This window comes from Nyctibius grandis, chromosome 24 (assembly GCF_013368605.1).
Source record: "Nyctibius grandis isolate bNycGra1 chromosome 24, bNycGra1.pri, whole genome shotgun sequence".
NCBI classification, from domain to species: domain Eukaryota; kingdom Metazoa; phylum Chordata; class Aves; order Nyctibiiformes; family Nyctibiidae; genus Nyctibius; species Nyctibius grandis.
This window is the reverse complement of record NC_090681.1, coordinates 3,086,391-3,111,315: the sequence shown is the minus strand read 5'-3', so window position 1 is coordinate 3,111,315 and position 24,925 is coordinate 3,086,391. Positions and strand designations below refer to the sequence as shown.

At 40.8% G+C, this 24,925-nt stretch overlaps 1 protein-coding gene across 1 annotated transcript in view; it reads right to left on the bottom strand.

The window, feature by feature from the left end:
• The window catches only part of CLIC4 (chloride intracellular channel 4), a 29,021-nt gene extending 4,403 nt beyond the window's left edge, over window positions 1-24,618 (bottom strand). The window contains exons 1-5 of the mRNA XM_068418071.1: window positions 24,448-24,618; window positions 8,123-8,232; window positions 2,343-2,468; window positions 1,953-2,059; window positions 598-779 (exon numbers count right to left, since the gene is read on the bottom strand). Coding sequence (XP_068274172.1) covers window positions 598-779; window positions 1,953-2,059; window positions 2,343-2,468; window positions 8,123-8,232; window positions 24,448-24,519 — 597 coding nt within the window. The 5' untranslated portion in view covers window positions 24,520-24,618. The remainder of the gene's footprint in view (window positions 1-597; window positions 780-1,952; window positions 2,060-2,342; window positions 2,469-8,122; window positions 8,233-24,447) is intronic.
• Window positions 24,619-24,925: the final 307 nt, after the last annotated feature.

Below are 24,925 nucleotides of genomic sequence, written 5' to 3'. Positions count from 1 at the left end.
AATCCTTCTGCACTCAGGCAGAAACTTAATCTGTGGCTCCATCTGCAGTACAAAACTGACAAAGATCATTGCAGACAGCGAAAAGAAATCAAACCACGATTACACTGGCACATCTTCGCTCCTGTAGTTACCCAAGGCTACGTCTTTCTAGACGTCAGACTTTTTTTTAATACAATCCTTGTATTTCACGTTGTGTCATTTACTTTGTGGCTAACGGAGCAGTTTTCTCTACAGATGTGAGAAGACATCCACTTCAAGCATTAACTGGTCACATGATGTTCACTTTCCTTCTTCTACCTCATTCTTTTAAGCGTTGCAACTTCTTCCTGTGACCACACTGGTGAGTGCAGTAAAGTGGGTTTTGCGTGTGCCATTTTATCAATGTGCCTACTGGTTCCTACCTTCACTGAATTCAACTCCTCTACTCCTAAAGTCTTTGTGAATTACCCAAATCTTATGCAATTTCATGTACTTTTACTACTGTAGTAAAACTTACATGGGAGCTTACAAACAGTTGAAATTAGCTGGACTCCAGAATGTCATAAACCTTAAGCACTTGGTCCATGATTATCATGTATCAACATACAAGACATTTACCTTGACGATGTGTAGTTTGGGTAGCAGGTTGCAGTCTGCTAATGTCATCTCATTGCCATCCAAAAACTTGCGGGTAGAAATTGTGATATCCTCCATGCTATTTTCATCTATCTCATCAGGTAGAGGAGAGTTCAGATACTCGTCCAGTTTCTGGAGGGTTTTCAAGAGGCCACGTTCTAAGGCTACAGAGGAAGGACCACTTTTAAGAACAAAAAAGAAAGCCAAACCACAGCATGCAAATTTCAAAGCAAATTATCATTTAGAATATTGATCTCAGTAGCAGAACTGAAAAACAAACCACATAATTTTTAACCCTTGTACAATTTTTTGTGTCTTCGTGGTCACTAGTACCACTGAAACTGAACAGGAATCCCTTTAAATATCACCCAGATGCAGGTTATTTAAAAGCTGATTTATTCATCAGTTTGCTCTAGTTTAGAATACTCTAAGACTGTCCACAAGTTTTTATTTTTTGTTTAAAAAGTGGCTTATGTCATTTTCTTCAGACTATTCCTAACTGACTTAAACCAATTAGAATTAAGCTATGCTAGGGTTTATATTCACTTGAAGGTAACCTGTTTAATGTCACAGGCTGAGCTAAGCCACCACTGAAGGCACAGCCTGCCGAGGAGGTGTGGAACAGAGCAGCAGAGGGCAGCACACCCCACAACATCCACAACTATTTCCCCTTGTTTACAAATATTTTCAGTCTCTCCATTTGAAATACAGCACAAAGGCACTCTCATTCCCTGGCTTAAGTTTTCCCTCCAAGTACACTGAGGACAAAAAATTTGTACTAAACTATTGAAAGGTCTAGTTGTGCATTCTTTATCTCTTATTGATGTCTCACCTTCCATCTGCTACGTTCTCTCCACACAGAAAGCTCTTACTTAATCCTTTAAAGAAAGCAACATGAACTTAACTCAGAACTCTGAATCCTAGAAAGGTCAAATATCAAGCGTGCAGAAAGGCCTCCCAGCAAACGCATGGAAACTCGACCACTGGGGCATGACACAAACTCTGCATGGAATTTGGTTCTGGATGTTAAAATCATTTCTACTTAGTTCAAGAGTACTGAGTGGCTGTTGCACAGAGAAGTTCCAGTGCCAGAGATACTTACAAAACCATGCATTCCCCACCAAAATTTTGAATGAACACTGTCTAACTGAAGTTCTCTTTGGAAGTGTTGAAACCTCTGACCACTAACTTTAAACCACAGGTTTAATTCATGAGAGTCCCTCAAGTGTTCATCAACATGAAGGCAAAATTTGTCAGTGAGACATTTTGCAGTAAAGCTGCTCTGAAAAACACAAGACAATGAAACAACGTTTGCTATCAGCCCCCAGGTAACCCACCTTCATTAGCTTCTGGTCTAGAATTTTTGATAAACGCAGAAAATTTGGCAAATATATCCATTCCAGCAGTGTTTGATTCTGGATGCTTTGGTGAAAGTTTTAGGTACCTAAAAAAGTAGAAAGGAGTAGATGTACAGCACGTTTAGCAGAATGATGCTCATCATACAGTAACTAGCACAAAACTGCAGGAAGGATGACAGGACTCTACAAAGGACAATTTAATCTTTAAAACATTTTTTAATATAAAGATGAGGGAGCTGGAGGGAGGAAAGGTATGACAAGCAAGAACACTATTTTCAATGTCTAATCTTCAGCTGATTAATGCTGAAGAACATCTTAATTAGTGCAGAAAACCCCTCTGAGGTGACAAATTATCATTTTAACTCTTACTTGGGTGGAGCCAAAACATCTTCCAGGAACTCTTCAATCTTATTCACATCTGTTTTCACTTCACCATTGTAAGTTATGAAGGGCGGATGAGTGCCTGGAGCCAAATTTTGAAGGTCTGCTGGTTTTCTGGGGTGGAATACAAACCGATACAAAAGTAAACACGGGACATCCATGACCCCTAGCTTTCATTGCTACAATCACAAAAGCACTGCCTGAGGTTTCCACATCCTTGCAGTTTTAAAAAGATATCACCAGTTTTCTTCTTAAAAAGTGAGTTTACAGCTTGATTAGCATTTTGAATATATACTTGATAACAATTATTTTCAAATACTTAAAAACAACTGCTTCCTCCAACCTCTGGCTATGTTTTTTCTGAAGTCAATATAATGTTGACTAGTTGGGGGGGGATATATACCACAAACACACTCTCTCTCTTTCCCAAGACCAGCAGTACAGTGTTTATATATAGTGTAATCTGTGATCAGCGATAATCCTCCCCCTTTACACACAGCTCCTCTGGAAATAAGCAAGTCTGAGATAGAGCAGTATGTATAAACCATTTATTATGTGCACGCAGAATATGGTTCTAGACAAGCTGACAGATGCTTAAACATCACGTTTAAAAATGACGCTCAAAGCTTCCTCCAGTGAAAAAACATTTACAAATAAAAGCAGCACACTTGGGCAGAGGGAGGAGAATCCCCAACATTCGTATGACTAGACACAAGAGAAACAGAATCGAGCTAAAATACTCAGACATTTCTAAATCTGAGTCAGTTTTGGCGAGACCTCTCGCTACTCACTCCAGCTCCTTTCACACTAATCCTGATCAAGTTAAGCCAGGCTATTTTATAAGCAATTGGCTTCTCTCTCCTCTAGTTGTGCCTTGATGCTGTAGTGACAAGAAACAACACTGCAGGCACTTAGGTAGAAGTTTGTATGTCAGCTGCACATACGTACCTACCCACTCACTCACCCCAAAATGCCTAACTTACTCTTTAACGTAAAGCTCTCGCATCCGCCTTGTCAGCAGATTCAGATGCAAAGCTGAAGCCAATAACGAGACGTGGATTCATTACAAGCTGTAAAACCCAAAGCATCATCTAAAAAGCTGCAGCCAATTTTTCCCCAGTAAATCATCATGGTATTAGTTAGTCCCATGCTAGTGCAACTGGCCCAGCGCAAGCAGAAATAAAATCACATTACTGCTTGGCACTTCTGCAGTAGCAGCACTTAAAACTTCCCTCTGATGAAGCTGTTGACTCCAGTCCAGGACGAGTGCTCAGAAGGACGCAGTTAGCTGACTTCTCAAAGAACCTCTCCACATTTCAGAGGACAGTCTGCAACTCCTAGTTCCTCAGACCATCCCTGCATCCTAACACCTGACAGGACACACGACCCACGTGAGGCACGACTTACAACCTCGTTTCTGTCAAGCTGACCGAAGCACACGCTCCAGGGTGACCACCACCTTTTGCTGGCGTTACGCTGGACGAGGAACAACAAACACCACCTGATCTAGCAGAATGTTTGCCAAGATAAAGTTGCCCCTTCGTTACTGTTTGAACAAATCCAAACCAGACCCTAACCCTTGAACTGGGTTGGTGTTTTGTACGACGTGGCCACATTTTTGAGCCAGCACCAGGCATCCAGGAACTGGATTTACTGGATACTGGAACTACAGTTCAAAAAAGCCTCCTGAAAGCCAGACAGGGAAACTGGATTAGTAATATACACACACATGGTCATTGAGGGTAGCATGAGAAAGCTGTGCTCTCAGGGATAGCATGCAGACTCTTAACTAAACACAGTTTACAAGTTTGTCCTGTAGAAACGTTGCTTTCAATTTCTTACAAAATTAAGAACCCCTGCCAGAATTTCATGTCCTGCTCACTGCTGAACCTTTTAAGGAGGGCAAACAGCAAGAGTATATAGTGCCAAAGTGTACTTAGGACAGATATGAGCACTTTGCAGTATATGTAAAACTGATTTTCATACTTAAGAACATTAAACACCCTGCTTTTAGCCAGGTGACAGAAGTCTCGTTAATAAAAGAATTTAACCATTTTCAATTTTTAAGCTTCCAAGAAGTTATTTCTCACTAATAGTTGCCATCACCCTCTTACTTTTAGGATTTAAAGTCTGTCATCGGTTAATGCTTTAAGTAGCTTAACACTTCATTTAAATACAGCTTTGTAACCCACAACAATTACAGGAAGTCATTGTGGCTCCCTTCCAATTTCACATGTTGGCTAGATAAAATTCCTCAAAAGGAATGTTATTTTAAAAACAAACACAGGCAAGACCACCGGATTTGCTGTAATACTATCAAAGGAAAGATTTCATTTCAGAAACAAACTAGTCTAATGAACTAACCAAAAAGTTTTCCAAAGAATCAGAGTGCACCTCAAGGGTCCCACAGCATTTTACTAACCCCTCCTGCCACTCCAGTCAGATCACCTGTATCCTTCAAGAAAAAGAAAGCAGAGAGTAACATACCACAGCCAAAGCCCAAACATAATACAGGGTTTGACTTCGTTTGCTACTCTTGCCAGGAGATTATAAACAAATCCTGGTTTACCACATACAGGCCACAGCCTTTAGAGCACCACAAGTACACAGGAATATCCTTAAAAGGCTAAGAGCAGAACTGCCCTTAACAGGCAAACAAGAAGGCAATATTCTAGTGAAGTTGACTTCAGAGATAAAACTGGACAGCTTTAAAAAAAAAGACAAAAAAACAAAACATAACAAAAAACCACACACACCCCCCAAAAACTTCTATAACCACTCAAAACAATTCCATGATAGCTAGTACCTGCCCCGATACCAGGGTATTTGCAGGCAGGGCCACGTACTCAAACACGTGGCCATCACTAGCTAATTAAGTGGGCAGGCTCTAGAACACCAGAGTTAAGGTATAAACATTTCACGGCTTTGCCACAAACCAGAATAGCAATTAGCATTCAAATAATTTCTTGAAAATCAGACAAAAGCCCACCCCCAAATGTAATATGCTCTGCAGTGATTTATAAATTACACAAGTATTGTGACGAGCATCTGAAGAGTAACATGGAAAAAAATGCCAGCAACAAAAAAAAAAACCCTGTCTCCACTTCCTAAGCAGTATTTCACACTGCTGAAGCTGCATTCACCTCTGGGCAGTTTTTAATATTTACTAATCTCTTTATTCAATCTTTGTCAACATAATTGTAAAACCACACAATCAAGATGTTTAAAACAGGATTCCAAAACTTAACTGAATGCAAGCTGGCCTTGAATGTCGTTACAAGCCCAACAAATGGTTTATGCACTGCAACTCTGCTCTAGTCACCACAAGTCAAATCTCTGAGCACTGAAACGCTGCTTCTGGAAAGGGAAAGAATAAAGCCTCTGTCTGACTAAACAGAATCAAGAACTGCACCATTTCTTCGAAAGGGCGGTACGTCCCACTTCGTTTGCCTATGTGCATATTTTTGTGTCTTAACAGTAGAACTGAGAGCTGCAAAATGTTCGTTTGTTACCACAGTATGATGCCCAGTGCAATTATGGAAGGGAAAAATACACGCCAGAGACTCAATCAAATCAGACTCAGTTTTTCCTGTGTCCCAAGTTACTTGCTTATGAACTTTTGTACCCAGCCATGACCTTTTAAGCCTCTCAAACAGAGCTTGCCTTACTGTTGTGCAGAAATTACGCTATGAGGCAGAAGCATGGTTTGCAAGTAAACCCTTTTTTTTGGGTTTTTTTGGCTAGCAAAATGAATTCAGATGCTTCAAAACATCACCACCTAACTCTTCAAGTTTTTGTCTTTAACAGGAAGAAAAAGAAGAGAGGGTAATTGGCTTGAATAATGTCATTGTAAAAGCAGTTTCTTGTGACAATATTAGAAGTATTAAGGCAACATCTAGCACCTATTATCATTCTGGTGATGCTAATGGGAAAAACACCATCTGGTATAAAACATTTCCACACGAGCAGTTAGCTGCATTTGACATTCTGCAAGCCATGCTACTGTGTGACTAGGTATCAGACAATCTAGAATGTTACATTTGTATTTATGAAGCTTTAAATAAAGTCTGAAAGGAATTAAGTTTGTATCAATAGCTATTCAAATTTGCTTTAGCTTCAGTGTTCCCTCTTTTCCTTTACCAGAAAATACATTCAGCACGCAACAAAAAAGCAGAGTTCACTTGAGCTATTCCTGTGCAGTTTTTAAATTTTGCACTTGTTTTGTGTTTTCTCCTCCCCAACATAAAAATACTGAAAGAAAGCTTTCCTTGTGTAAGAAAGGACAATTTTAAACATCTGCAACCAATTTATATTCTTAAAGTTAAGTCTTACATCCCATTCCTCCCTCCAATTAACTCAAAGTTGCCAAAGGGACACAAATAAAGCCAATTCATCAGGAATCTTTGACATTTTAATGGTATTTCTCAGACTGGTTCAAGCAGTAAAAATGCTTCCAAATATAAAATGTCTCTTTTAACCTTCTTCTCACCCCCCCGCCCACGCCCCGATAGCTGCAATAGGTTAACTAACACCATCATTAAAAGTAAAGGAAGTCCAAAACTACACACAGGATGCAAGCATAAGTCCTACTCCTGAGGTTTCCACGAACCACATGTGGTGTTAAATGGAAGATATGATACATTTGGTTTATGTGTGCTGGCAGCAACAATTACATTTGCAGTAAAAACCCACACTGGCCAGAGAAAATCTTTTGAGCTGCTACAAACACACACCCAGTTGACAAAAGCTGCTTTCTCCCCCTCTGAGTGGTCTGCCTCAGCCTTACCACACATGGAAATATTTAACACCAGTTGCCAGCACTGAAGCAGTAACTTCAGTGATTTTTAAAAATCAAAACAAGTCACCTCCTTCAAAAAAATTACAAGAAGAGGTTAAGTCTAGCAGGGTGATTTCTTTCTTACACATTTTACACTGGATTTGTTGGAGAACACTGTATATTTCTATTGGCTTTATTTCTGAAAATAAGGTTTGGAAGCACTGGCAGTCTCTCCTCTCTCCAGAGTTCAGTGACTAACATTACATTACATTAGTGCTGTGAAAACATTACTTCACTCCGAAAACAAATACAAGGCCTCTGCTGAATTTAGCATTACCACTTCTAATAAAAGTACACGCAACCTTAGGAAATTAAGACCCTGGATTCACATCTCACCCTTCTTAGCCACTAAGGTATTCATTTCATAGATGGAGAAGCTGCAATTTAGGTGACATGCAGCATCATGATGTATTTGACTAACACTATACAAAGGCAGAATATTTTACACTTTATTCCTATCCATTTCACATCTATTTCACTCGTATTTACCTCATGGACAGACATAATCACAGTGGTTTTATTCTTATTGCATAATAAGCAATATTATCTTAAAATCCTTAAAAAAGAGGAGTAGGCTGCACATTATTCGTGAGAGTTATCCAATAAACATTGGAATTTGATCAAAGATTCATTCATCTAAACTACTATTCAGTTATAAGAGACTTCATGTCAGCTATCAGTTTCACAGGAGAGCACCATTTAACACATTGAAGGGAATTTATCAGACCCATTCTTTTTGGTTACAGATACTTATAAATAACCATCAATGAATGCACCAATTACATCAAGGTTGCCTCTTTGTATTTATGAGGACAGATTTGCTTTTTAATTTCAGAAAAAAAGCCATGCAATATTTAGAAGCCCCAGACAAACGTTATTTACGCCAAGTGTACTGTACTCCTGCTTGTCAGACAAACCAAGTATTTCTTACCTCTTCAGGTCAACTGTTGTGACGCTGAACACCACTCCCTTCAGCCAAAGAATCATGAAGAGCCTCTGAGAAAAAGGACAGTTTCCTATGCTTTCACCATCACTGCCAGCCTGTGTAAGAGAACAGATCATTAATTAGAAGGTAGAGCTGTGCCATCTACACATGCTCACAATTACCAGAAGATCTTTATTTAAAGACAGACTCAGTAACAAATCATGGGGTTTATTGCCTGTACAGTCTTCACATCACTAACTCTTCTAAAAACCTAACAAGCTTAGAGTCAAACCTAGTATCATCTTTCAGGAACACTCCTTTGCTCTCAAAGTCCAGCTGAAGCACCTGGACCAGATATCCTGAAGGTATCTCCAAATAATGCACAAAGACGACCATCCTTAGAATATTTAAGTACACTTCATATACTGGGAAGGTACACAATGGACTTCTGCATCATTTTGTTTCTTTTTTTAAAATACTTGCACCTTCCAGTGATTTTTCTGCTGCAGACATAACAAGGATTTTATTACAGTGAAATTCACATATTTATGAAGTCAACTAACCTATTTACTTGTCATGTCCTCCAACAGCTGCTCACATAATGTATCAAAACAAGATTTTGGACAACAAAATAAGTTATCTTTCACACTGAAGATGATCCAACTGCTCTTAACAATCAAGAAAGGGCAGCTAATCACATTCATCTGAGCAGCGACATCTTTTGATGGCAGTTTTCCAATGTCAATATTGTTCTTTGTTCTTTATTATTCTTTTCTCCTTCTTCTACAAGGCATAGCTCATTAATTGTAGTCATCTTCCAGTTTATTGCTTCTATCTCTCACTGTGGGGTGCTACAGCGAGCCAACCGCAACCAGGAACTACGAACCTTTATTGTATTGCAGGTGTTGTAAGGAAAGACATAAGTACATAGAGACTTCACTGACAATAAAGTAATATTCCAAAGCCACTTTTTATAGGCAGTTTATCAGTAAGTCTTTGTCCTACCACAACAAAGGTCCATTACATAGCAACAGTAAGCCACCCCAGGGCACCCAGTGATGGCACACATCTCATGATTGCTCTGACAATGAAGTATGTACTGCCCAGTTGGAAAATTTTAGGTTTTAGTGGGCTAGAATTAGACAGGCGAAACCTTGAATCTCATTATAAAAGTTAATCCTCTGAAAACCGGTTCAGTAGTTAAAACAGACATTATGTCAGATTATCTTGATACATACTTTACATTAGACTAGTTTCAAAGGATTCTGCTTATTATTATTATTAGAGTACTTCCAAGAATAATTTTAATCAGTACAATTCCCAAAACCCGGCTAATTGTTTCATCATTACTATTACCTGGTCGCTAGGTCATTTTAAAACATATTGTAGATATGCTTGTGGTCTCATTTCTACAAGTATCCCCCATCAGAGCTGACTATACTTCTGAATACTTTGTTGTGGAGAACATACAGAGCTATTTTTCTTCAAATCTTTATTAGGGTCATTAACAAGACTTGAAGGAAAAAAGAAGTTGTCTTTCTGCTATAAATTACAAATTGCCTCCTTTATTTTTGGAAAGTAAAGTAAAACTTGCAGCAGATTAATGATACTAGATTGTCTTAAAAGAAAGGACAAAACAGAGTCAGTTTGGTTACTCTGGGCATTCTGCTTCATACCAGCTCAACTCACAGGATTCGATTGTGCGTGTGCTGCTGTAACCAAAGCACATGAGTTATGTGCAGTGACAGCACAGGCGTGCATGCCCCCATCCAACCAAGCTTTACCTCACCTCCTCTGATGGAAAAGCTACCACACGTTTACTATAAAGTAAAAGGAGGAATGTGGGCATTTACCAAGGTGCAACACCCTAAGAGCACAAAGCCAAGGCACCTCACAGGAACTCCTCCCTCTTCATCTTTTATTTAGCACTTCTGACCTCAAAACCAGAGACCAGAGCTGGTGCAATATGACATTGCCAAAGATCTCATCTGATACGGACTAAGGAAACCTCTGAATATAGAAAACAAAGCCATGTAACCAAAGGAAGAATCACTGGGATGCAACTGCAGATGATCCTCAGCACCAAATGAAGTCCAGAGTCTTAGCTTCAGTACTGCAACAACAACAAATGGAATTGAGGCATTGCCTGAGGAGAATTTTAAGTTAAATAAGCACTAGTCAGCTCCCCTCATTTCAAACCAGTATTTGAAAATGCATGAACAGTGTCCTAATGGCCAACAGGCCATTAGACAATCTAGAAGACAACTAGTTTTTACAAGTCACTTTGTTAATTTGTGAGTTGCAAAACACAACTTTAAAAAACTCATTGCAGAGGGCTGATTAAGAGCTTTAAAGATTTATGATCCATCACTAGATGTAGAAAGTAAGGAGTTACTCAGAAGCAGAGAATTAAAATACTTCTGGGTGACAGCACGAGAGGAAAAAGCAAAATGGTTCCCCTATGCACAAAATCGACTCTTTTTGCAGACAGAACCAAATATGAAGATTTGTTATTACAAAACTTCAGGGCTTTTCCTGAACTCAGGAGTTAGTTTTAACATCAACCAAGTATTTGGCTGCCAATGTGATAGGGAAAAGCAGTGACCCTCCACCAGCAAAGCACAGGAAAAAAAATAATGACTAAGAGATGTTAAACATTTTTATATCAGACAGACTTCAGAATTTATGAGCTGCAACAGCAATACAGTTTGAAAGAAAGTCAGGGTATTGGATTAAACCCCACGCCTTCTTTCACATGACAGAATTCCACCACGGAGCTTTATTATTTCTAGGGGAAGATTTAAAAATTGCAACTGAAATAAACCAAACTCACATTCAGAAGGCAGCTTTGTTTACTGTACTACAAATGAAATCTTAGCCTGGCTGGAACCCAAAGCAAAGCCACTTTTAAGTCATAGAACTGAACGAGAAATTGTTTAAAATGTAAGGCCTAGCACAGAACTGTGGCTTTCATTAAGGTCCATTTTCCTAAGCCAAAACCAATACCAAAACCAAAGCAACCAACTAGGATTAAAAAAGGTCAAACCCATTTACGCTGTAATGCCAACTTGTACTGAAACTTTTCTTCTCTCCCAACACATTTATTCAAAATGAATAAACAACAAATAGCATCTGCTTTTGTTTAAGCAAGACGGGCTTTCTGGATTATTTGAATCAGAAGAAAGGATTATAGCCTACTAGCATACAGTGCTTTGAACAAAACCTAATGCATTTTCAAAGCTGCAGCTGAACAGCTAAACTGAGCGTAGAGTTTTATGTCTACATTCAAACGTTTGTCCCACTTCTGCTCCAAACAGTCCCAAGTTATTCTGAGCACATACTGGAAAAGGAATGCAGTCAGAATGCCAAGAAACTTTTGGCTTCAGTGCTCCTGAGCCAAGGAATTCTGCTATGTAACCGTTTGCCCGAGAGGCCCGTTTTCTATCTTCTTGTATTTGATGCACTGAGAGCTACAGCACAGATCTGTTCCAACCAGTCATCAAGAGCAACACCGTGCTGGTGACGCAACACATGATTCTCCTTCCATCACATCAGGATTTTTTTCAGAGGGAGACAAGTTTGGTAGATGTTTCTGCGAGAGTCAGTTCTGACTCTGATTTTCTCCACTGGAGCAGAGCTGGGCTGGCACTAAACTGTAAACCTTTAAATACTGCAACAATATTCTGAAATACTACGTGACTGGTCATGCAGGGGGTTAATCATACAACAACTGTTGTTTAAGCCCACTACTAGAAGCCAGAAACCTGTCACTGCCTTATCTTTGAATTCAGGCCATAATATTCCAGGATATCTTCAGCGTCTAATCCTCATCACCATCAGAGTAAAGAAAATATTAAATGTTGACTTCTCTATATTAATGTCAGCCTAGATTACTTGTTAATTCAACAAGATTATACTCATTCTATACCAAGATGCTTTGAGTTTTTATTTCAAATTCCTTCTAAAACCAGTCTAAACATCTTTATTTCTAAATAATGCCAACCTTCCTATAATTAGGGCTAATTTTCAGTTATCACTACCAAATCAAGCTACCATTATCCACTGAAGGACACGTACTCAAGAACACCATCACACATCTATGTTGCACTAAATGCCTGATTATAACTTGTATGGATTAGGACCAGACAAAAAAGCGCAACACCACACACAGCAAGAAACATGGTGTTTTTCAGTTGTCAGTAAGTATTTTGCTTAAGGATTATACTGATTGAGAACCAGCTCTGAAGAGCCTGGTTTTAATTTACCACCAGGGAAAGTACTCTGTCAAACAGAGTGTTTAACTTGACCATGACCCACTGCCAACTCCTGCCGTGCTAGAGATGCTGTCGAGCAGTCTGAAAAGCTAACAGCTGCCACAGGGGATTTATCACAGTACGAAAAAACTAAAGATATCCAGTTGGTATCCTGAGCAAAGTGGTGTTACCCTCCACAAACTGACTGTAATTAAAACACTTCTGAAAAGGAGGCAAGTCATTAATTGTAAGATGTGACGTGGAGAAAGAGCCGGGCATACAGACATCAAAGCACACACCCACGGAATTACATGAAAAACAAACAGGCTTTTTAAAGAAGCTTAACTAAGAAAATAAGTTCAAATAAGAATGAAAGAGTTACAAGGCAGTAGAGCAAATGAGCATGCTCACTGAGAAGACAATCTGGTTTATCATACCCACAGTAAAACTGCTGGCAACTCCCCATGCCAAGTAGCTCAGCCCCTGCAAGAGTGCCAGCTACTTGGGAAAAAAAAACAAACCAACAAAAACCACACCAAAAAAACACCACAAATCTGCTTATCCCACTGTGTGGAAGATTGAGCTTAGCTGATCCAGCCAATGCAGAAGCCACCTCCTCCCCTTCTCTTCCCCTGAAGCAGTGATTTCATTCAAATGAGACCGTTTTTCCCAAAAACCTCAGAGCATGTAAGTAATCATACATCCATTTAAACAGCTAAACAAGCTAAGGGATGGAAAAAAAAAATCCATTTTCATTGTGAAATGTTTGTCTTTACAGCTGCCTAAAAATTAACTTGACTCATAACACAAAAGAACACTTTACTACTTGGTAAAGTATTTACTTTACCAAGGTAGTGCTGAAGTTTACTGAAAGACTAACAACAACAAAAAAAAATTTGACAAGCAAAGAAACACTTAAAAGGACACAAAGCCATTATTATATAGTATACATCTGAAAGGCCCAACAGAATTCTGGAAATCTTTGGTCCTGAAGGCCTGCAGAATTGTTTCAAACAGCAATCAGTTAAAAGGGGCACACTACAAGTTTCCCAAACTGGATCAAATGACTGCAGAAATAATAATAAAGTCAGAGCGCATCCAATGAGAAGTATAACACAGTTCAGTATCTGCCTACGTAAATAAAACAAAAGGGCAGAGCACTAGAAGACCATTTCCTAATTTATCCAAAACTACCAAGGGAATCTTTCCCAGACTTGACATACCAGAAGTATGGAAAAAATAATTTTGGTTGGAGAGGGAAAAATGTGTTTTAGAGAAGGATCTCACAGAACACCTTTCACCAAAGATTACTATTGAAGCTATTGACTGATTGATTATACCAAAGTCTCCATTCCCCTGAATAAGAAATCTGCAATCCACGAAGTCTAGAAGATTAACATTCAAATAGATTGGGGAAAAAAATATCAGAGGGTATTTTCAAATTTTGAACTCAGCAATCTTGAAACATCTTAGTTCTAACTAAAAAAAAAAAAAAATCTGCTGGGAAAACTACATGAGAAAAGCAGCATGATGCATATCCATTACCTCAAACAGCAGAAAACAATCACTCTTGCATGTTTCATGAACAGTAAGCTCATTCAAAAAATGAGTAAATTAGTAATAATCCTACATGGATTACTGTTCTGAGAGGAAATGGTCTAAGGTAAACTAACAAAGTGACTCAAGCGAAAAACATGCAGCAGTTCAAAACCCCTGAGATGAAAGAATACAGAAAGGAGTGGTTTAATGTTCCACACACAAATACTGAAAATGGTCTGGTAATATCAGTCTAAATCCTTGCAGCATCTACTCAGACCTTTGTCTTGCCCAGCTGGATGAACAGAATTCCCTGCTGTTTACTGGGCAGTGTTTTCAGATAAGATGTGAAGAATTACATCTGTGAAAGGACTCTAACAGTACTTGACGTAACACCAATCAAACACCTCCTCCATATGGTGCCACTACACCGACTGCTTTGTGTTTCTGTTCAGGCAGCAGACGGATGAGCTTCAGGGATGTTACCTGTAAGCATTCACCCTGCAAGCCAAAACATATCTTAAAGGGTCCCAATGTGTCAAATATTAATGAAGCATCATTCAAAAGAAGAAAACAAGTGACAAAGTGGCAAGCTGCAGAGCTCAGGACTGAAAAAGTGTCGTCTGCAATACACAATGTTCGATTCACCCTTACCTTTTCAGATTTGTTAGTTTGGGAAGGGAGTTCTTGTGTGTTTTTATGGGAGGAACAGGTCAGGGAGCAAGGTGGAGTCAAGCCCTGAACTCTGATGCTAACCAAAGCTGGTTCAACCAGATTTAATCCGGGGGATGACAAGACAAAAGGGACATTTCTGCTTGTCAGTTCACCTTTCATCTTGCCTCTCTAGGACAGTGGATAGCTGGTGCCCCAACTTCCACGTGAGAGCTTTTGTTTCTGTGTGGTGTCCTTTTCTTAATAGATAAAAAACTGTTGCACATTTAAAGATCCACGACAACCTCTTAAAAAGAGACAGGAGCAAAGGCAAGTCTCAAGACAGCTTCAGGCTGCTGCTATCTGAAGTGCCAAGACACAGGTCCTGTGTATTCCAGCTCATACTACGGAACAGCTTTTTAACAAAGCTGTCTAATGTATTTTGAAACCCACCCTATCACTTACTGCTAACATAAGTTAAAAAGTCACTCAAGATTCAGTCTAAGAACAAAGAACCTACATTCATCTCCAAATCAAAGACAGCTGGCCTCAGAAAGCACCAGATTAAGTTTACAGCACCTGTGTCACAGTCTTACCTTCATATGAACTGCACTGACTAGTGTAACCCCTTTATTTGACCTTTATAAGAGAACTTCAAAAGCTTGGTAACACTGTATTAAGTTAGACTTAAAACTCTCAAATCACAACCACCACATACCCCCCAATTTCAGTTCTATAGAACAATTTAGGTAATCACTACTATCCTTTAAGAAAAACATAGGAAAAATAGAAAACAAAAAGCCTAAGGCCAGTGCTCATACCTGGAATTAACTGCAAATACAAAAAACCTAAGATGATATTTTCTATATGCTGATTGATATCTACCCTACCCAGGGAAAAACCTGCCTTTTGACAAGCTGTCTCGCCTTTGCTTAATTTGTAATCAAGCCAACTTCCACATCAGCTGAAATTCCTGTAAACTCAAAAAGCATAAAAAAAAAACCCAACTCCCTGCATTTACTTGAGATCTGGCTATTAAACTAGGGAAAGGAATGTTTATCAGCCCATTCAAGTAGCCTCTTAAGTCATTACCTTTCTGATAAGGCACCACTGTGTTAGACATTTGACTGTAACAGCAACTGACCATTTTAGGATGATGCTATTTTTAGCCCTGTGATGCTATTCCTAACAAAATAATTACCAGGAAAGTGTACAAGACAAGTTTGCAACTCTTGGTCATTGCTATCTAACTCTCAGTGTAAAGCTTTTGGAAAAAAGCTATGGGATCTTCATGATGTACTACAGTAACTTCACAATTGAGTAGAAATTAATTAAGCATTTCTAGTTCTTTGGAGAAAAGAAATTATCCCATGTCCATCCTTTGGGAGAATCAGATGAAGAGTCAGAATCAAAATCCGCATTAAATACTAACCACCATTTTCTTCAGGGAAGAAATTAGCTTAATGCTATGAATACAAAAACTCAGGATTACTGTGGACAGCCACACACACGACACCTTCTAGCTGATGTATGAAAATTAAATTATTCATTAACGGCAGACGCCTGGCATCTCGTGTCTTCTGTCCCTCTTACTCCAGTGGCAGTATCTTTAACAAAGGGATCCAGTTGTAACAAACCTTGATATAATAAACAGGGCCAAACTGACTAAAATTTGCTGTGTAATGGCTTGACACATTCTTGCAATATTCTAGTAGGAAACTGGAAGCAGGCAGTTAACTATAGAGTACTAAGGGGTTTTTTATAGTGCTCGAAACTTGCCTTTGGGTACGTAGCATATGAACTTGGAATAGGCATTGCGTATGACAATGATTCACTCCCCCCACACTTATTAAACTTGTTAACAAAGTACAGTGTGTGCTTTGGCTACAGCCAGAGAGACTTATTTTCAAAACTCTCCCACCGAATAATGAAGCATCTATAAAAATTATAGGAAAAAACTGCAAACCTTGTCACCAGGGCTCAGAAGATCAAGTAAAAATTTTATCTTTGGCATTTAAGAGTTCTTCAAATAAACCTTTGAACATGCATCACTTCTGCAGGACAGAAAAACAAAGAATTCTGTTTACGGTATTTTATAACCTCATTTACAGAGTTAAGATGAGCAATGAGTTGGACAGATTAGCAGAGAGGAACGATGAAGAGATGCTCCAACCTCACCCTGTGCACTCCTCCTTCTCCACCAGCACCCAGGTCATTCCAGTCGCCACGCTGACTTAGCCTGAACCCCACCAGGAGCAGGAGAGCCCACGTCAAATGCCCAAATGAGTTTCATGTCAAAATGCCAGCCCAAAAGCAATCACCTGGGAGCTTCAAAATTCTCACAGAATAAGGAATACAGCTAAAAACTGCCTCCAAATCAGAATGTAAACAGCAATGTCCGCTGAATAATGTGCCAATGAACAAAGAAATGGCTCAAATTCTCAAAACTCACTGAGAGAGCTGCAGTTTTGAACCTGCACCCCCTGCTAACAGCATATTCAAAAGCTTTGGCAAGGAAAAACATCATCTTAGACGAAACTGCTGTTGGAATTTTTATTTTACAGCAGCTAGAGCAAAAAGGTTTCGAGGAAGGCTGCTCTCTGTTGCTTCTGGTTCCAACACAAGCAACGTGCAACTCCGTTACTAACAGACACCTCTATGAACGTATTCTACATTCCTTGGGAGATGGGTTCCAAGTTCTCCAGTTGCAGAGTAGAACTTCCTCCTTCGGGACATTTTGCCTTATCTCATTAAGCTCCAGTACAGCATGTCTCACAAGGGCAGCTAATACATCACTTTGAAAGACTACAGAAATAATACTTACACTTGCTTTGATTTTATTTTTAGACAAAACCATGTAAAAAACTATTTCCTTTATTTAAGCAACGCAGCTCTCCGGAGTACAGACCATCAAACTCAAGCCAAAATAGTAATGCTTTAACAGAGCCAAAAAACTCTGAAGCTGATCCAGTAGCACTGACTGATCTCATTAGCTCTTCTTATGAAAATATGCAGATATGACTTCACTCCTGGATTACACTCCTATATTTAGTTTATACCTAATATGGATATTCAGTGTACAGAACTAAGTCATTTCCTTTCCTCGGGTACAGTTCCTTGCCCTTTGTCTAGCCAACAATACAAGGAATAAGTTTGAACTCTCAGAGAACTCGCACACAAAGACATCTGCAATTAATAGCAGTTTAGCTTATGTTTTTCACTTCTGCATAAACAAACACTGCATTCAGAGCCCTAAATATCAGATTGTGCCACAAATGCATGTTTGACCTGAATTTAAAAAAAAAAAACAAACAGCTCAAAAGAAGTTAAAAAAAATTAACTATTAACTTTTTTAGGAAAAAATATTCTAAATAAAGGAGTTAAAGCTCCTGAAGTCAAAGTTCTATTTAAACTCATATCAAGGCAATATAATGATTTCGGGTTTGGGTGTTTTATTGGTTAAAATGTTCACAAACTCTTAATAAAACAAATAAGCAAAGAGCCAGTACGTAGCATCTATTTTAAGAGTGAAACCATATCATTCCGAAGTGAAGAATATGAAAAAAAAACCAAAACAAAACAAAACCACTTGATTAGGACAAAAAGTTGTCTGTTATGGGTTATTTACAAAGAACTTTGAAGATAAAAATCAAATTAGATTTAAATTATTTTTCAATGGACAGTCAGCTTGCAACCAACCACCATCTTAATTGAAGTTTGTCATCTTAGACGAGCTAAGTGTCTACACTGGCAGACAAAAATGCCTTACTTTTTCCCCACAGTGTCCAGTTAAGGTTTTATAGAATTGCACTGCTCACTTGATATCAGTTGCAAGGCAAAAGAGAACTTCTACCAAAAAAAAAGACAACAAATCCAATTACTGCCAAGTACAGTTATCCAGCCTCTAAAGTAGTTCTTGTGGATTTTAAGTGGTATGTCCAGCCGAGCCAGAACTTGGAACTGATGTAGGCACTGTCATAAGAGTGCTTAGGCCTTGGGTTAATCACATCACAATAAATGTCTCATTTAAAAGATAATCCAAACATGCTCACGCTGGTGAGAAAATAAGGAGAGCCCAGGGCTCTTTTTGTCCCTTTTAACTAATGTACACTTTGAAAATCAAACTTGCAACCTCAGAGTACAAAAGTCATTTTCCAAAGTACACAGATTACTATTTAGCTACAAGTTCAATGAATTCCCCAACTAGACTCTTCCGAACACAGATTTCTGTAAGAGACAAAACACAGCCTTCAAAGATCCACAAGTTCAGCTACAGAACCAACTACCTCTCTGCTCGCCCTTATTCACATTAAAAGACAGTAACACTTCAAATAAAGAACTTTCCTCACTGTTTCCTTCCACAAGATGAGGTCAGGATAACCAGCGAAAGACTAGACAGTGACACTGAGTCACTTCAAGCTGCGAGGTTAATGATTACTAAATCTTAGGATGCTCATACTGCCAGTGCTGCCCGCTGAAAGATTATCAGACCCTCCCACCCACTTCCTAACAGTGAAACTGAGTTTACATAAACATTCCTCATATCTACACGTTATTTCTCAACAATCAATTATCTTTATGTACAGACAAGACATCTCTTTCAAGAGGATTCTCGTTCTCTTCAAATATTTTCACAAGAACTTTGGTGTCAAGTATGCTCTTCCCTGCTTCTGTGAATTCCTTACTGGACACACACACAACCACAGACTGACATACAAAAGGATCAGGGACAAGACTCACTGCTCAGATCCTTGATGTGCATTTACCCCAGACTTTTGATACGTTCCAGGCCCTAAAGTCTGTCCCATAATACATGCTCTGATCCACAGGCTTCTCTTTCCCTTTCAAGCCTTCAACGCACAGCCTGAGACATTTCCCATCTGGGAAAACTGAGGACAGGTTTGTCTTTTATAGCAGTATCTGTGCCCAAAGAATGCAGCTATGGCACACAGCACGTGTGTGCACCATGGAGCAAACGACGCGGAGCACCACTGCAGATGACCATACAACCCCAGCCGGCAGATTAGCCCGCTGCGAAGGGCAAGGAGTTGAAATTCAGGAACTCAGCCAGTTCCCAGACCACTCTGTGGGGAAAGGACGAAAAGTAAAACATAAGTTCTCTTGATAACCTGAGCTGTCTCGATGTTAATCATTGGAAAGGGGAGGATAGATGCCAGTGCATAAAACCATTCCTGCTGAAGTATATTCAGAAGTAATTTCTGACCGAAGAAAAGCTAACTCATCTGTGTAATCCCTTTGAAAATGATTGCTAGGAGTTGTTAAGCTTACTTGCCAATGTTTTCCAAAAAAAAGTAACATTTACACTTGAGACCGACCATCTCTGTATTTTTAAACAATATTGTACCAAGTGCTCCAGTTTCTGTATTAGCACTCAGATTCAAATCAAAAAGCCAAGGCGGTTTCTGGCTACGAGAACTTTCCCAAGCAGAATTTAGAGGAATAGAGTTTGCTGGACAAAGAAGGAAAAAGCCTGATTTGTAACAACTAAGCACAGGATATACCAAGACGGTTACGCCTCAGTTTATAAAAGGATCCTTTACAATACTCCAGTCTGTGCTCACAAGAAATAAGCCACCCATGAAAATTTGCTATCTGTACCAAACGCATATCAAAGGCAGACTGAGAAAGTTCTCAGGTGCTGACGTTACTACACCAAAACCTCCAAAGGATGATCTGGTAGGTAAGGAAGAGACTTATCTGATAAGATTATCAAGTGACAAGCCTGCCCCTGACAAGATTACCTCTGAGAAGCAATGTTGCACGTCTCTAGTCTTGTTATTTCCTTATATTGATGTTCCTTCTAATTTTACAGCTACGCTGTAGTTGCCAAAAAAGAAAAAAAAAAAAGAAAAAAACCAATGATGACAAACAAGATCATGGGTTGGTTTGTAATAAACCAACATACAGCAGCTATACGGCTCCAGAATGTCACATCAGAGCTTACATATGGATATGTACAGGCAACGAGCAACCGCAAGACAAAGGCAGACCTGAACGCGTGCAATTCAGACACACGCCTCCTCTCCCCCAGCCCTGAGCTAACACCAAGTCTGCTGCTAGAGATGCAGATGCACACATCCCTTTCCTGCCACGAGCTCCAACATTTAACAGAACAAAACGGACCTAGATCCCGGAAGACAAACAGTTCACCTGCCAAATTTCTGTTTAATACAGATATATAAAAACATAGACAAGCTTCTGTTACAATCACTGGGAGTGTTTTAGAGTATGGTATTTATTAAATGTGAAAACATAGCTTTTTTCCTACTGACAGTACAATTCACAGGTAACCAGACAGTAGACACTGTCTGATTTTCAAAACAGGTGCCCAGTTTCGCAATGACATCTTATTTGAAAGCTGCCAGAAATCCAAGGTCTAATTAATTTGCAAGTATACACATGTTACACAGTTGAAGAGAGCACCTTCCTTAATGGTTACGTACATCTACTATAACCTGTCTCATGCCAGCAGATATACAACTATGAATTTCTTGTTTGTTGGGTTTTTTTCCTTAACACTGAACTTGTTGATCGTCTGTGTCTTCACCTTGCTATTACAGGAAGAATGCAGTCACCGAGGTCTGAGCTCTGAGCAGCTTCCCTCCTCATCTCCTTTGTACACTGCCTTAAAGAAACAGCACGAGTAGTTTTGTAAGCTCTGTCCTGTGGTTTCCACAGATGAGTGGTTCTATTTGACCAAGTCAGTCCACCACGCTTTTTATTTACAATAAAAATCCACACGCAATCAACTAAATTGCAGCTATTACAAGTGGCTTATACGAGTTGTATTCAGATCACAATGCTCGAGTTTCTGCGTGCATATTCCTCACAATGCAGTCTTCACTACTCTAAAATGCCACCAGGGCATATAAAAATATTCCGGTTAGACAATGGAAGCAGGCCTCCCACATTAATAAAACATGCGAACATACGAGGAAACTAAACGAAATCAGATACATCACTAGTTTCTCCTAATTAGCTCTCAGAGGAAAGACTTGAAAAATATTTACACTTAGTTTAAAAGAGACCCCAGGCAGCCCACCAGCACTGTAATGAAAAAGCTGCTGAAGCTACTCATTATATGAGACCAAGAAATAGATCATTCACCTCAGTTTCAGCACTGTAATACATTTTCTTACTTAGACACCCTAATTCTGCACATACATTATCACAGACTATGAAAATACAAGTCAGAGCTGACTGATACACTGTCTTCTATCATAAATCAAAGCAATTTGCTGGTGACAAACAGCCCTATATAGTTATTCATAACTGAAACCTAACCATGTGTGCACTCCTCCCCACGTCGTGCCCATCCTATTTTGTTACTGATCACAATTTAATAAGATTCAAACCCAACGCTTTGGGCATGAAGCCAAACAGTTTCTCCTGCTTCACAGGTTTGTTTCTCAAGCTTTAATCCATACCTTTATTTCATCTTAGTCTGGCTGCTACAATCCTTTGTATGCAGGTCATACAGTTGCCGCCCTTCAGCTGCAGGCATTTGGCAGAGATTTCTTTTTTGGTCAAGAAGGCTTTCCACTACCTCTATCTGAAGAGCTTTGCTGACTAACAGTGCACAGGTAGAACCAAGACCCCGTATATCGTTTGAAAAGTAATTATCTGCATCGTGAAATCTTGTTCTAACATTCACTCAGTAACTTCAGACTTTTTCTAGACTGCACCCATAATCAAGTGAAAACTGTGCAAAAGACAAAAGCAGGCACTGAGCTTCCCACTTACAGGGGAAAAAAACCAGACTAAATCAAAATCTAGTGCTCTTCTAGACAGATACTATTCGTTTTATTGAATAACCATAAATATTCTGCTTGCATTTTATGATGTGACCATCTTAACGAGACAGGTAGCAAACAAAGATTTCTATTAGCTTTACAAGAACACTGTTCTGATAATACTTAACAGCTTCAGCAAGCGTGGGACAGGCAGCCAACACCCAGGTGAAACAACTATTTTGGTCTGTCTTCTGGGCTGGGGGGTGTTTCCTCTGCAGGATTTTACAGGGAAATAACCTTTACCTGAAGATCATGAAGGCAGACATGAATAAATTCTTTTTTAACCTGAACTCTATCCTAAAGGCAGACGGTATATAGCTTGCAGCAGTCATTTCTAGGACTGGGAAAAGGCTTCCTTGAGGAAGATAGTACTCACTGATAATCCTCAATACAGCTGCCTTAAATCCATGCCAATAAAGACTTTTCAATTGAGAGGGACAGAAAAATTCCCTGCTTTTCCCCCTTCATATAGTATAACTTCCTTATTGGTCCAATACTGATTTAATCAGAATCAATAATCTTTCTCACAATTAATCTCATACCTTCTGCCATGCTACTCCTCATGCATGAAATATCCTCTTTAAACAGACCCACAAAGCTTATTCCCCCCTGACCCCAAAGCCTTCTGCCATCAATCACTGCTCTAACTTTTTTAGAAATAAGAAAAATCAGCCAACGAACTTGAGGACACATAAGCTGGCATGTTAATTAACAAAGTACTGCTATAAATAATTCAAAGTAATCTGTAACTCAACTGCTGTACTAGTAAGTTCTAACCTCTACACTAAGAACCTAAATATTCTGATTAAAATCAGCTCTGGAATCCTCCCCTGCAATGCTTTCTCTGGGTCCCATTACTGCCTCTCAAGACTACTAAAGTCTGAAATGGGAAAAATTCAATATTTTTAGAGTATCATTTAATAAATAAAATCTACATTTAATAACTTATTTGGAAAGCTCTACCTAGCCTGCTGGAAGTTGTCATGTTTGTCAGCATGGCTTTTATACTAAGCAATTCCCAAGATCTCAGATGAAGGCTCTACGTTATTTTCTCACTACAACAGAAAGAAATTTTAATCTGAAAAATTAAAATACTTCGTTTCTACAGCAGCTTTCTTCAAAGTAAGTTTTAGCATAGGAAAAAAAAAAGAAGAGACTACCACCATTTACTCTCTGCACTTTTGATAAGTAAAAGGAAGATGCTGCATCACTAGAGCCCCAGAGGATGCAAAATATTGCATCATGCTGCAATACGTGATGCAAAAAACGTGGAGATACCATATGGTATCTCTGCCAGATAAGGGCAGCACAAAACATGCTCGTTCTTCTAGTTTGGATGAAAAACTGGCGATGCATTTACATGTTCGGTTCCTGCCGCGAGAGCAGACTTTTTAGGCAGGAGATTGAGCGAAAAGTAACTCGTATTTTTATTACCTTCCTGCGCACACAATGCGGAGCGGGGAAGCGAGGGGGTGATGTCTTGCGGCGCACAGAGCGAGTTACTCCTCTCCGCTACCCGTGCCCAGTCCTGCCGGGCACCAGCTGCAGCGTTTGCTCTCGGGGAAAGAATTTTCCAGCACACGCACGCGGGGACACTTTCCAAAAGTGACTTATTTGCGGTTCGCGTTATCCCCCGCTCCCTCCGCGCACACTGACTCACCCCGCGGCCCCCCGCACGCCCCCGCCTCCCCGCCCAAGGGCCCTTTTGTGCGCCGCAGCCCCGCACCGCGGCGACCGACGGGGCGTCGCCTACAGCCCGGCGCGGAGCCGCCCTGAGCAGAGCCCCGCGCTCCCGCCGCCCGCCCGGGGAGCTCGGGGGGAGGCAGAAAGGGGCTCCCCAAGCCGGAGTGGGGGAGCCCCGACTGCAGACGGGCCGGGGGGGGTCCCGGAGGCGGCGGCCCCCCGCTCGCCCCCCGTCCGCCGGGGAGGAGCGGCCCCGAGCAAGTCGCTGAGGGGAAACTCGGAGCCTCCCGGGCGGGAAAAGGGCGGCTGGGGGAGGGGGCGCCCAACGGCCGGAGCGAGCGCTCAGCGCCGAGACGGGACGGGACAAGACACCCCCCCGCTGCCGCCGCCTTACCTTGACGAAGAGCTCGATGACCGGCTCCTTGTCGCCCTCCTTCAGCCCGTTGACCGGCACGGACAGCGCCATGCTTCAGCCTCCGCCCGCCTCTCCCCTCGCCAGCCGGGACGGCGACGCCACGCACCGATCGCCTCAACCACCCTGCGCGCGACTGCGGCCCGCCCCGCCCTCAGCGGCACCGGCGCCCGGGGGGGCGGGGCCGGCGGCGGGGGGCGGGGCCGGCGCCGACGGGGCAGAGGTTCCAATGGCGGGTCCCGGGGCGCGGCGCCGCCTGAGGCCGGGCGGGGGGGGGGGGTCCCCGGCGGGCAGGGCCGGGGGACGCCCCCGGGGCGGCGGAGGGGCCATCTCGGGTGACGGAGGGACACCTCCGCGGTGCCGGGGGACACGCCCGGTGTGACAGCCCTGGTGCGGTGCCCGATGACCTAACGTCTGGGAGCGGCCTGCTTGGGCCCGGCCTTGGCGGAGGCCGCAGCCC